At 36.1% G+C, this 13584-nt stretch overlaps 1 protein-coding gene across 7 annotated transcripts in view; it reads left to right on the plus strand.

Annotated features, from left to right (window-relative positions):
- Positions 1-13584, plus strand: part of si:dkey-151g10.3 (serine/threonine-protein kinase WNK3) — a 61544-nt gene that overhangs the window by 25775 nt on the left and 22185 nt on the right. For all 7 annotated transcript variants that reach the window (XR_007968741.1, XM_052106142.1, XM_052106141.1 and 4 more), the window contains 5 exons: positions 9958-10130; positions 10569-10789; positions 12612-12769; positions 12974-13062; positions 13144-13363. Coding sequence is in view for 6 of the 7 variants with exons in the window: in XM_052106142.1 (XP_051962102.1) it covers positions 9958-10130; positions 10569-10789; positions 12612-12769; positions 12974-13062; positions 13144-13363 (861 nt within the window). In the remaining variant the exon portion in view is untranslated. The remainder of the gene's footprint in view (positions 1-9957; positions 10131-10568; positions 10790-12611; positions 12770-12973; positions 13063-13143; positions 13364-13584) is intronic.

Genomic DNA, 13584 nt, shown 5'->3' on the forward strand with positions numbered 1-13584 from the left:
TTGCTTAGGAGACCTGGCTGGAGTCAACATTTTTAGCAAAAGGTGTATTTGATTGTTTTAGTGCGTAGGCACATTACCATGAGGTGCAGTGACGTGCGGTGATGTCTTAAAGAGGCTAGGCACTGAGTTATGAAAGCCAGATTACCTGATATATTGTTTAAGCTAATAATACGTAATAACAGTGAACGTTACGCACAAGCGCGGCATATCAAGAAATGTAAAAATCAGGATTAATTATTTGTCAATAAAAAAAAAATTAAAAAAAAAAAAATCAGGATGTATATCGTGATACTCTCTATCACAGACACACACACACACACACACACACACACAGTGAACGTTACGCACAAGCGCGGCATATCAAGAAATGTATGTATTTTATATATGTGTTATATATAATATATACGATTTTGTTAATATATCTTCATTAGATATTATTATACAAAATTCAGTAGTCAAAACACAGAACATATAACAGAGCATAAGTTGTTTATTTTTTACAACATTTATGTGCTTATTTTTTTATGTGCAATCTTCATCTTTATAACAGAAGATACAATACAACAATCCTTTACCTTTTCATTGTGGTAGATTATATACAGCTTCCTTTGCTCGTCAAGTGCAAGGTCGATCCGAGATTTTCCAAAGATTTTCAGTGTAATTTGACACTGGATGTGAGCTGACGACTTTTCATGCTTGGTTAAAGCTGCGGGCAGGTTGTTCAAATCACAATATCCCGCTGAAGTCCAAACAGTCTGACTGGTTGAAAAAAGCAGGCAGGGATAGCAGTACAGCCGCTGATTGTTAGCACAGCCACATAGCCAATCTTTTCTTACATACCAATCAGTTTGAAATGATCGGATAATTTTTGGGCCCTTTTGCTGTACTAGTCAATCTAAGGCTGGCGTAGACCTCCCTCGTGCAATTAACTCATATTTGGAATTCAAATCGAGCTTGGAAAAAATTCTTAATTCCGTGATTACGGCCGGTGCTGTCATTTTGATTTTGAATTTGGCGGGGATTAGGCATGTACGCTAGCTGTGGTGTAATGACGTTAGCTACGCAAATGTCCAGGAATATGTCGATTTTAATTGGTCCATGTCTGATACGTAACGGAGATGATTACGGGCATAACATATTTACGTCAAAAGGCACAGCAGATTTGTGCTTTTTGCCGTACATGTTAAAGAATACAGGATCGAAGTGCGCATGCGCAACATGGGTTTTCCGCGATGTCGCCTGCAATGAATGGACCGTAAAAGCACTGCTTATTCTACCATTTGTTTTTAGTTGATTATGCGTAACTGCTACATTTGTCATCATAATGTCTAAACAATTGGAATAACACACATATTGCATATATAAAAATCACAAGAATAAAAAGTAAAAATACAAATACAAGTTTATTATTTAATAAACATTTTATTTTTGAATTTTGGCAGGGTAGGCAGTGCCTAGTTTGCCTACCCAGACCGCACGTCAGTGATGAGGTGCGAATGCTCTTCAGAAAGCAAGTGCACAAACAAGCATGTGAGGGTCCGAAAGCAGTCACCTGTTAATCAAACAGTGCACAGATACTGAATTATATGTGCATTGTTCTACATTTATATAAAATGTGTATATAATTAAAAAAAGACATTTGACAAATCTTTACATTTGCCCGCATAAGAAATATAAATAAACTTCCCTTTTGATGGTTGTTTTCTTTTGAAACGCATAGCATAAGCAATTATAAAATGCACAGTATTGCTGTACTGTCTCTTCAACACTAAACTATAGCCCAGTGCACACTGTACGATTCTGGGCACGATTCTGCTGTCAGACAAATTTCATTCATTTTAAAACATTTCTGTCATAGTAGGGCAAAATCAGCAATCTTACAATGTTCAGTGTGACATGTTCACCGACCGCCGATTAATAGTATTTGCTATGATCTTTAGCCTCTGGCAAAGTTCTGGGAGTGTCAGAAATTTAGCATCGCAGCCATGTAGTGTGACTGTTATTAGGATGGCCAAATTGTCCGCTCTTCTCTTGCACCCCAATTCACTTGGAAAGAAACCTGCTCCGCGTTTACACCTCCATAGCAACATTTGGGCACAGTTATCACTCTACTCAAGAACTTTTCAGTGTATTTTCTTCTCATTATATATATAAAAATTATAATAAATAAGCTGAAAATACTTGGAGTATTTATTACTTTTAATACATTTACTTTAAACATCTGTAAACTTTTTAGTTAAGATTCACACTACATCCAATTTCATTTAAAACAATTTATATTGGTAAGTATTTATGGGCAGGTGTTATTGGGATTTCGGAGGTGGGGGAACCCTACAATCGAGTGTCTAAACACATTGGTGTCTAAAAATGGATTTATTAATAGGCCTGTATGATATGTAATTTGTTGTTGTATTTTTTCTTGCAAATTAACCAGTTCTGGATTACTGAAATGCTTTTTTATGATTTGTCTGTCATTATTTATGCATGTCATTATTCAACATAATTCTGAAAATACATAAATACATGGAATATTTTGTTTAGTGTTTTTACATTAGATGACACAAAACTTAAGAATTTTATGCATTTTATGCAAATCTGATGATAGCTGGGACAAGTTACCTTCTTGCCCTGTTTGGGGGTCATCTTATATAACATGCTAAACTTATATCTAATTATTTTTAAATTTACAAATAAATACACATTGTTCTTAATGGTGAAAACAAACACCTTCTAACTTTGCTCATTGTTATTCTTATCTTTTAATTTGTAATGAAACATTTGCATTAAATTAGAAAAGAGTTTAAAATTCTTCTCTGTTGCATGAAGAAGCATTTTCATATAGTGAATCCCTCTGTATATTTGATAGTAAAGGTTTTGTCATACAGAAAATCTACGATGTGTATCATACAGGCTGACAAGCAACGATCTTAAAGGACTGAAAAAATCCTACAGTGTATAGCGGACTTAATTTAATTCACTGTAATGTGCCATGAGTGCCGTATAACTTTTCACCCAATCGGTTGTGGCCAGATTTACACTGGAGGTTGCTGTGAGAAATGCAGAGTGACATAATGTGGCCCCGAGTAAAAGAGAAACTGAGGCAATTGCTCAGTGTAAATGTCCTCCTCCTGATGGCTGAGCTCTGAGCTCTTGGTTACACACAGAAGGCAATCAGCTGACTGTTTTGCCCCATCTGTAGTGCAACCTGACACAGCTTAAGTGCATGTCCTCTCTGTGCAATAGGATCACATCACATTCAGGGATTTTTAGACCTGCAGTGTGTGTTTTGGGTTGGGTTTTGACCAATAAGGGCTTTTAACTGTATTACTTTGACAGTTTGTGTCAATATGGATAATTTTCCCAAAAACACATTTCTGCTTTTTAATAAAACGTGTTAAAAATGTATGACTGAAGATGAATATGATTAAAAATTGTTGGTAGTGATTCATTAATCATTTACGTTTATTTATGAAACATGCTTCTTATGAGTAGGTACAGTATATATTAGGGCTGCAACTAAGAGTATTTTATAATCGATTAATCTAGCAATTAATAGAATGATTATTCAACTATTCGGCGGTTATTGCAACGATTAATCATTAGCCCTTAACCAATTATTCAGCTTGTGCCCTAACTTAAAAGGTTATATTAAATGTGCTTACTATCAATAAAGAGGACAAAATCATCTTTTAAAAATACCTCTAAATGACATTCACTTAGTTAAAGGGGACAAAATACAGTTTAGTTTAATTCAGTAAAGAAATTCACTGCAAAAAGTGTTTGTCTTGTTTTCCATTTAAAATGTTCTAAAAATTCTTAACAAGATGTATTTAATTGAGGAGCAATTTTTAGATATTTTTTAATATTTGTATTTTTAATCTTATTTAATTTTAGCATTCTCAGATAAAAAATATTTTGCAGTTTATCTGCTCAAGTAAATGTGCATTATTTTAAAGGAGTTTTAGATATTTATATTGGAAAACAAGTTAAAACAAAAACAAATAAAACATTTATTTTGTTGCAGTGTATAATGGGGCGAAGACTACCCTCTCTCACCTTTGTTCACTTCAATCAAAATTTAACTCACTCTTATATACACTCTTATAAAACTCTCTTTTGTTTATAAAGCTGCGCATTGCCAATTTTCACGATAAAAATGCACAGTGACAAATTATGATTCAATAAGTCACGAGCCTGCATTGCGCGTGCGCTCGAGGGACGAGCGTACACGCAACAGAGTGCGCCTCAGCCTGGTGCATCTCTCCCCCTTAGATCGGGAAACTTCACGTAACTCGTAGAAGAGTCAATGACTGCACAAAGAAATGCCAGTTTTGGAGTTTGCAGTTATTTACACAATCATCTTCTGTATTATTTGAACTTTAATAAAGCTATAATGCATTAAATATAACTACAGTACACTCCGGGGTGTTTCTGTTTATTCCACAACGAGAGTGATTCTGTATTTTTTCTTTTTGCATATAATTCCCTCTTTCTTTGCAATCTACATAGCCTGAAGCTGTTTGGAATGTTGAGAGTGCATCTGGACTATGAGCTGTGTAATTCTTCCTCTCCTCAGTCAGTGCTGATCTCATACATCATCATTAGAGTTTAATGTGATCTCATGTTACATTAAATGAGATCAAACGACTATTCGATAATGAAAATTGTTGTTGACAATTGTCGATAACGTTGACTAATTCAGCCCAAGTATGTATCTGTTTTTTTTCTAGCTATTAGACTAATACATGTAAGGTTTACTAAACAATTCATTCACTAGTTAAATCATTGACTCCTAGAAATGTATGTTTATTTTACTCCCGTTCAACTGCAGCATTGTATTGTTAGTCAGAGCTCTTGTGGACGACTGTAATCATCCCAGCAACCAGCCTTCTCAAAAGAGATCAAGAGTAGGGTTAGGAAGTAACAAACCTTTTCATTCTCTCCATTGAGAAATGGCTTTTAGCATTAACCACACTCTCAAACTACTTGCATATTTGTATGTATCTGAATAAGGCATAAAGTAATTGAACCTTGGTTTGGTTCATGGCTTAGAACTATTATATTGAACACTTTATTTATTTTTTTATCCCTGTGGGCAAAATTAATAGTGAAATTTATTGAGGAACCAAGGTGGCTGAGAACGGGCCAATTTACACCTTAAATTAACATGTGTTTTTGGTAATCGGATCACTATCGGATAGTACTTGACCACATTAAATGACAGGTGTAAATGCACCCAAGATACATTGCGACTGGATTGTGATCGGCTCACTGAAACCACATTCTATAAAGGTTTTTCAATTTCTGGATGCAACTACCTGAGTAATTAATTATGTGATGAGGTTACACTACAGTCATCCATTGTTTAAATGCTGTGTTGTGGTTTCTTGTCTTTTTTTTCTTCATTCTGCCATTGCAGATTGAATGTGAATAACACAACAGACATTGCCATCTTGTCACCCAAACAATGAACTATGTCCTATGAGGACAAATGTCCTAGGCCTATTCCATTGCAAAACTTGGAATATATAATCTTTCACCTGTTTTCTAATCACTGTTTGGCTCACTCTCACTTGAAACCAGGCTTCATTCTCGCGTTTCAGATGAGAAGCCTATTTGGCACTTACAAAGCGTGAACTGAAGATGAATATAACATTTGCTTTGGCAACCTGAAATATATCTATGACAGCCAGCAACAAATTTTCAATGAAAAACACTGACTGTCAAAGTGATGGGAATTTGATTATATATAATTTTCAGCTACCACAGGCTATGATGTAAAATGTAACTAGCGTTTTCCATTTTGCTTGGTTAACTTTGATCATCTGTCTATCTGATTACAGTGGAGACACATTTGACTGTAAAGATGTAAATTCAATCCAGCAAAAGAATATCCAAATACTATCCAGATATGAAATGCAAGTTAATGCAAGGTGTAAATGGGGCCAGTGAGTGGACACTGTTGGGCTCTGTTTCCAGTTGCTGAAATCCTTGTTTATTTTCATTAATAGTACACATGCGCACAAACAATACATGCATAGATTCAGATATGCACATACACACATGATGGCAGGCATATGTCGTCTTTGCTGGAAAAGTGCATTGAACTAGCAGATATTATGTTGCTTTCACTATACTATGCCACTGTATTACTGTGAATGCATTAGCTTCATTGCAGTTTAACCCTAAAACATGTAGTACAATAATAAAAAGAATCTGGGCATGATTAGTTTACACATCCATAGGGATCAGAGTATTCAGTAAGGTGTTTAAAGTAAAGGAGAATAGCAGAGCTGAAGTCACTATATGCAGCATGGATTAATTTAAACTTCTTAAGTTTCATCATTCAACAGTCAAGCTGGGGCTCAGAAAGCAGTCATGTATGATGTTTTTGTGGAACCAACTAACTGATAAGTAGACCTGTTGACGGGTACTCAAGTGTTTCTGTATGTGGAAAAAGTCAGGCCTGGCTTAGGTATTACTGTTTATCGCAGCCTGAGTTAATGCAGCCTTACCTGATAACCTTGAGTTTTGCTTTTTGTTAAAGAAAAGGACAGAGTCGAGGGACTATTCAAAATGAATTTTTGTGGTAATCAACATTGTCACAAATGCTGTTGATTGAGCTTAACTTGTATTGAATCCTGAATATTCCTTTAACTGTTTTTCCCACAAAGTTAAATGCAACAACAATATATTAGTCATACTCTAGTTTGACAAATTTTCACACAGAAGAGCATTTCTGTGTGTCCATCTGGTTTTACAAGACCGGACCAATCATTTATCTTAATGCTCCCAGCCTTTGCTGACCCAGGTAGCTAGACATAATGCTTTAAAAACCACAGAGGCGTGACAAGGAATTGCCATAAAGAGGGCAAAAGACTGGTAAAATACAGACAGAGACGACCACGTGAGACACTGTCTCAGACACTAACTCAGCAGAGAATTCAGCAGCAGGGCTGTGTCCGCGGCAGCAGAGAAATGTTCTCTCTCACATACACATACAAAGAGATACACTAACGTTCGTATCTCAGTGCAAAACACAGAGCTCAGCATGATTTTTCAGTGCACCACAAAGCAGGAAGCATCTGTCAACACAGAGAAACGTTGTTTTAGTGCCGGAAATGAACGGTCAAAGTTCAAGGCACTGGGGCTACATTCAGTGATGTACGTGTGTGGTGTTTGTTTGTGAATGTTATAAGCTTCATGTTGATACATTTGTCATATGGGAAAGGGAAACCTCAGTACCACTTAACAACACCCAAGGCCATAATAACCATGATATATATGAACATTTTTAGATTGTTGGTCTATCTTTATGGGTTTTTTAATTGTAGATTCTTAAACATTTGGTCTCTTTCAGTCTTGAGTACTTGGGAACATCCGGGACTGTTTTGCATTTTCTGTACTCATTGAAGGGAGGAATCTGTAAAATTCTGTGGAATTTATTTAAATGTGCAAAAAAAGATGTTAAGTGAAGCTATAACTTATTGGTAGCAGAAAAAATTATACTTTTATTTAAACAATATTTATTCAGAACTCTTTCTATTTGCAGTGATGAGGAAAAATCGAATTAAATTTAAGGGCTGAGGTAAGTGAATCATTTAGTGAATGACGGAAGTTATTCTCTGCGTTGTTTTCGTCAGAGTTCAGCAGGCACTGATTGCGTGTGGGCCTACATGTATCTAATTGGCACAGAAGGAGGAAGAGCGAAAAATAAACCTCAGATACTACAGAGGATTTCCTCAAAGTAGCATCTAGTTGATGGATTAAGAGTAGAGAGAGAGAAAGGAGCAGAGAACAATGACAGATATGATTTACACATGCAGGTTTAACAAGAGAGAAACCTCATTACATGGCAAGTCCCATTATATACCACAAAACAGCCTCCAGAAATCAGACCTGTTTGTTGATGCATAGGCCAATTTAATGCTGTTAACGGAAATTAAAGTAGGATTATGTCTATAAATCTCATGTAATGAGTTTGTTAAACAGAAAGCACAGTTTGTGCTTTGTTTGCTTAAGTCACTATTGTAATTTCCTTATACCTAATTACTTATTAAGTTACATGATCTAACACCTTAAGCCTTCATATGTTCGAAAGAATAAGGAATCTGAAGCTTAATTTGTATTCTGCTACATGTGCTAAATTACCTGTGAGAACCTGATGTCTTTTTATGTTGAACTTGCAATGTATGAAATCGGAGACGACGTTCTCGCAGATTAAAGATTAAAAGCCATTTTTTGGTCTTGGCGTCTGTTCCGATTCAGCCAAATCTTGGCTTGCCCCTTGCATCAATCATGGCCAGCAAGTCCTTATAAGAAAATGAAAGTGAAGTGAAGAGGGAAAAGCCCACAATTACTGTCTTACAGTAGCTATGAATGCATTATATTGGACGAAGAGTTGACACATTAAAGATATTTTATTACAATAACAAGTGGTTTGCCTGAGGTGTGCATAATAATGCTGCACATCAGTGCTAATCTTCAGTGTTTTGTATGACTGGATAAGTGTGTGTTGTGTTTGCCAGGGGAGTGAGTGTGTACTTAGTGCTAGCACTGTGGCATTTTCCCCACTGTATGCCAGCAAAGGGATTTATTCCGCATCCACCACACTGGTGCAATCTGGTCATGGTGGCCACTGTGGCTGAAATGTGATTTTTGGCTAATGATGGGTGTTGCCTCCCTGTCACGCATCTCCTCTATGCCAGCACCATCTTGTGGTTACTGATAGGTGGTGACAGTACTGTTGTGTGTGGGGAGTTCTTCTGTGTATGTGTTCATGCTGAACCAAACATTTTGCTGTGATCAGCTGTCATACACCTCCAAATATTTCTCCCTCCACAGCACTGTATTGAAACAACCAAAAGATGGCAGATTAGCTGATTGGCCAACATAACATTGCGTATTTGGAAGGGTTACATTCTTGCAGTAAAACTGAATGGGTACAAAGCTTTGAACATTCCTCACTCGCAGCACATTTTTTAAAGGGGAACTCATTTTCGCTCCCCAGCAAGTGGGTGGAAGTGTTCAGTGGTATTATGGTATGCCGAGATTGATAATAAATGAGGCAATACAATGTTATTTATGAGTACTTTGCCGTTCTAATTTAAATCACATTTATTTGAAATCACAAGAGTTGTTAGTAATATTTTTGACTTGGTCATTAATATGATTAATTGGATGGTCGAGAGCTTTCTGGGATATGGAAGTATTTATATCTTATCTGAAGCAATAGCCATTTAATTTCTTGTGTCATTTTAGCTGAAAAATTGAATAATTGCACTTCAACTGCCGGGACATTAGTAATAATAGAGCAACAAATGCTTTAATAACAACATCAGATTTTATATTTGCTCTGTTCATCTATTGTCACTGGGGTGTGTTTTTTGTTGCAAACTCTTTGTACATTTATTCCATGGCAATCTTAAACTACTCTATGTACTATAATGTACAGTAATGTACATAATATATTATTATTCACATTTGTGGTAAACACCCTCACAAGCTCAGATATGGTTTCACACAAAAAAACATGCTCTAATCCAAAATTGTGTTTTCTTTAAAAATGTAGTGGGTTATTGTTTATGCCACAAAAAATCTAAATACTAGTTTAAAACATATTGTTACATACAATTCAACACCATCCAGTGTACAGATATACAACACACTAGTATGCTATAATCTAATTTCTGAACGCATCTGTACTTGTGCTTTTTCCTGTTGCCTTTCCAATAAAGTCTACATCAGTAGAATTAATTTGGTGAAATGTAAACTAGCAAGAGTTAAAACAAATTTGTCGTTCACTGATTAAGGTTTAGTAGACCAGGTGATTTATTAGCATTCCAGTTCAATTTTTCCTCATGTTCCTCATCCATCATTTAATATTCTTGTATTGAGTAGAGCATTTTATAAACATTTTGTGCACTATTTAATATTTTGTATGTGTTTATGTATCAGGATCGGAAGCTAACCAAGGCAGAGCAGCAACGGTTTAAAGAGGAGGCTGAGATGCTGAAGGGTCTACAGCACCCCAACATTGTGCGTTTCTATGACTCCTGGGAGTCTGTTCTTAGAGGCAAGAAGTGCATTGTCCTAGTCACGGAGCTCATGACCTCTGGAACACTCAAAACGTGTGTATCTTTACATCTTAATGATTGTGTCTTTCTTAATGAATGTGATCTAGTAGAATATGTTTTATATTTACAACTCCTTAAAAGCTGTATGTACGCTAAACATATGGTTCCACCTGCTGTTCATGAACAAAAATTGGTCACTTGTTGTTTGTGAAATACAGTGCATTCAATCAAAGTATGTATTTTGGCACAAATTAATGAAACCTCAAAATCCATGAACAAAACTGTGCAAGTTAAAAAGAAAAATTGTCCCTGGCAACATTAAATTTGGGTTACATTTGAATCTTTAATCTGGGACCTGGATCAAAATCAGTTAAGAACTAGTGATCTAAACCAATGCATTTAACCTTCCAATGTAAGTTTGTGTCGAGTTATTCACTTACTAATATCACTACTTACACTGGGGCATCTCCATACTCTGTTCCTCTGCTTCAGGTATCTTAAACGCTTTAAGGTGATGAAGCCCAAGGTTCTACGTAGCTGGTGCAGGCAAATCCTTAAGGGGCTACAGTTCCTACATACCCGTACGCCACCAATTGTGCACCGTGACCTCAAGTGTGACAATATCTTCATCACGGGCCCCACCGGCTCAGTAAAGATTGGTGACTTGGGCCTTGCAACCCTCATGCGGACATCTTTTGCCAAGAGTGTTATAGGTATGTGCCTCTAGTCTACATGCAGCTTCCTAGTAAAAGGTTATTGCACATAAAAATTAAAATTCTGTCATTTACTCACCATCATGTTTTTCCAAACCTACATGACTTTATTTCTTCTGGGGAAACTTTTAAGGAAATGTTGGGAAACGTTAAAAGTAACTCGTTAGAATATTGCATTACTCCTTAAAAAAAGTTACTTCATTAATTAAAAAGTTATTTTTATTGAGAGTAAAGCATTACTTTATTTTTGCAGTACATTTGCTTAACTTTTTTTCTCACAGCCACTTTCTCTTCTGCTATGCTATGCATTCCATACAAATAAGCCATCCATTGCATACAAGAGATATTAAAGGTCATGTTAGCTACTTCACGTATTTATACAAATTTGCATATTTATAATAAAGAATCAATAACATATGCATGATTTGTTTTTCCATCAACATGGCATCCAATATGAATAATGAAGAATCACCACTATCTTACCTAAAGCAGCAAAGCCCAACCCTTGAACCTGCATCATATATGTCATAATTTGCTTTGCCCATTGACAATGTTCAGTCAACTTGAGATGTTCTTCAGAAGTCAAGATAAAATTCAGTGGGGAATGCCAGTCTAACATGTTCAAGGTTATAAGTCTGATGAATAAATACATATTTTTCACTTAAGCCATCTCAATGCATGCTTGTTTTGAGTTAAATCACAGTGTGTACAGATGCCACAATTTCAAAGGCGCATTGAGACAACTTCAATGAAATCGTTTTAATGCCACCAAAATGTAAAAAGATTAATCATAAGAAAGTGGTTTGTTTCATGAATCAAACTTGTTTATTATAAAACATTTAATATTTTTAGAAACGAAGTCATTTTATCTGCGTAAACAATAGATGTAGAATCTATCAGAGCGACTGATCTAGAGTCTTTTCTCATCCCAATCTCCCATTTTGTGTTTCCTGGTTGAAAGAAAGTACAGGTTGAAACAACATGAGGGTGAGAAAATGATTACAGAATTTTTTATTTTGAGTGGGTGAACTACCCCTCTAAGCTCTGAACTCCTGTTGTCTTTGGAGCTCAGTAAAGAGCACTGCTTGCAGTTCAACATTATTGACAGCAGTACTATATGTTCATATAGAAAAATATCAATGCCTATTGATTTTTTGTTCTGTTTAAATATTTGCTGAGAGGCAAGATAGCATGCCAGATGTTTATTAGTGCAAACATAAAAAATATTTCCTTTTAGAACACTGTTGCTTTTAACAATGTTACTCTATGCTCCCAGCATCTACATAAAAATTATACAATTATTGCAAGTATTTCTAAGTGAGAGGCTGCTGCAAAAAATACCAGGAGTATCCATGAAAACACTTATGTGCTGCATAGATCAAACTTTCTACTCTCAGTGACCCAATCAGTAATTCCAGGTTCAGGCCAGAAGAAAGGAGCACCATTGCCGTGTTCTTCAAGGCTGATTTTCATGATTGATTTAAAGATGATGTGCCTGTGGTTTACTGATTAATCTGAAGAGGGTTTACACCTTGTTATATATTACATGATATACCCTTGTTGATACAGTAGGTTATAAAAAGCAACATATGGAGTATGCATATCATAGCCTTCGAACTTGTAGATTATTGTAATAAGCATTCTTGACAATGTGTGTGTTAATAATTGTCTATTGTCAACCAGAATACAAATAAATATTCAAGAAGTCTTTCAAAGATCAACATATGAAAACATTAGTTTTACAGATTCACAGCAACAGAAGATAAATATGATAATGTTTCAGAGAACAGGATATCATCTGAATGTTGTATTGATTTCTCAGGGACTCCAGAGTTCATGGCCCCAGAGATGTATGAGGAGCACTATGATGAGTCAGTGGATGTTTATGCATTTGGAATGTGCATGCTGGAGATGGCTACCTCAGAGTACCCATATTCAGAATGCCAAAATGCTGCACAGATCTACCGCAAAGTCACAAGTGTGAGCATTTATGATTCATGATTTGCCTTGTACAGTACAATCATTGTTCCATCACTACATGACACTTGATTGCACTAATTTATTATGCCTTGTATTAGTTTTTAAATGCACACTTTGTGTATGTACTAATTGGTATGGATATGACTAGTTAACGAATAACATGGAGCATTGCTAACACATTAGACTGCTTTTTTCTCTATGTAGGGCATCAAACCTGCCAGTTTTGACAAAGTAAATGACCCAGAGGTAAAAGAGATCATTGAGGGCTGTATTCGCCAAAATAGATTAGAACGGTAAGCATATAACCAGCAGAAGTTTATCTGTAAGTTAAGCAAGATCGAGAAGCGCTCTAAGTTCTGTCATTTCAAATTCAGGCTCTCTGTCAAGGACCTTCTAAATCATGCCTTCTTTGCGGAGGATACCGGTGTGCGTGTGGAGCTTGCAGAGGAAGATACTGGCTCCAAAGACTGCCTGGCCCTACGCATCTGGGTTGAGGAGCCTAAGAAACTCAAGGGCAAGCATAAAGACAATGAGGCCATCGAGTTCAGCTACGACCTGGAGAATGATAGTGCCGAAGAGGTTGCTCTAGAGATGGTAAGACTACATTATAGGACACAATGTATGGAGAGTGTACAGAAAGATTGAAAACTGTGCCCTGATGTCATTTATTGTTATCAATCTGTCACCCAAAATGTGGGTAATTTTCTCACCCTCATATAGTTTCAAACCTATATGTCATTCTTTTCTTATTGTGTGTGGAACACAGTAGTAATTTATATTCCGGTCCATCATTTCAATACAATGACAGTTGATAG

This window comes from Xyrauchen texanus, chromosome 35, assembly GCF_025860055.1.
Source record: "Xyrauchen texanus isolate HMW12.3.18 chromosome 35, RBS_HiC_50CHRs, whole genome shotgun sequence".
Taxonomy (NCBI): Eukaryota; Metazoa; Chordata; class Actinopteri; order Cypriniformes; family Catostomidae; genus Xyrauchen; species Xyrauchen texanus.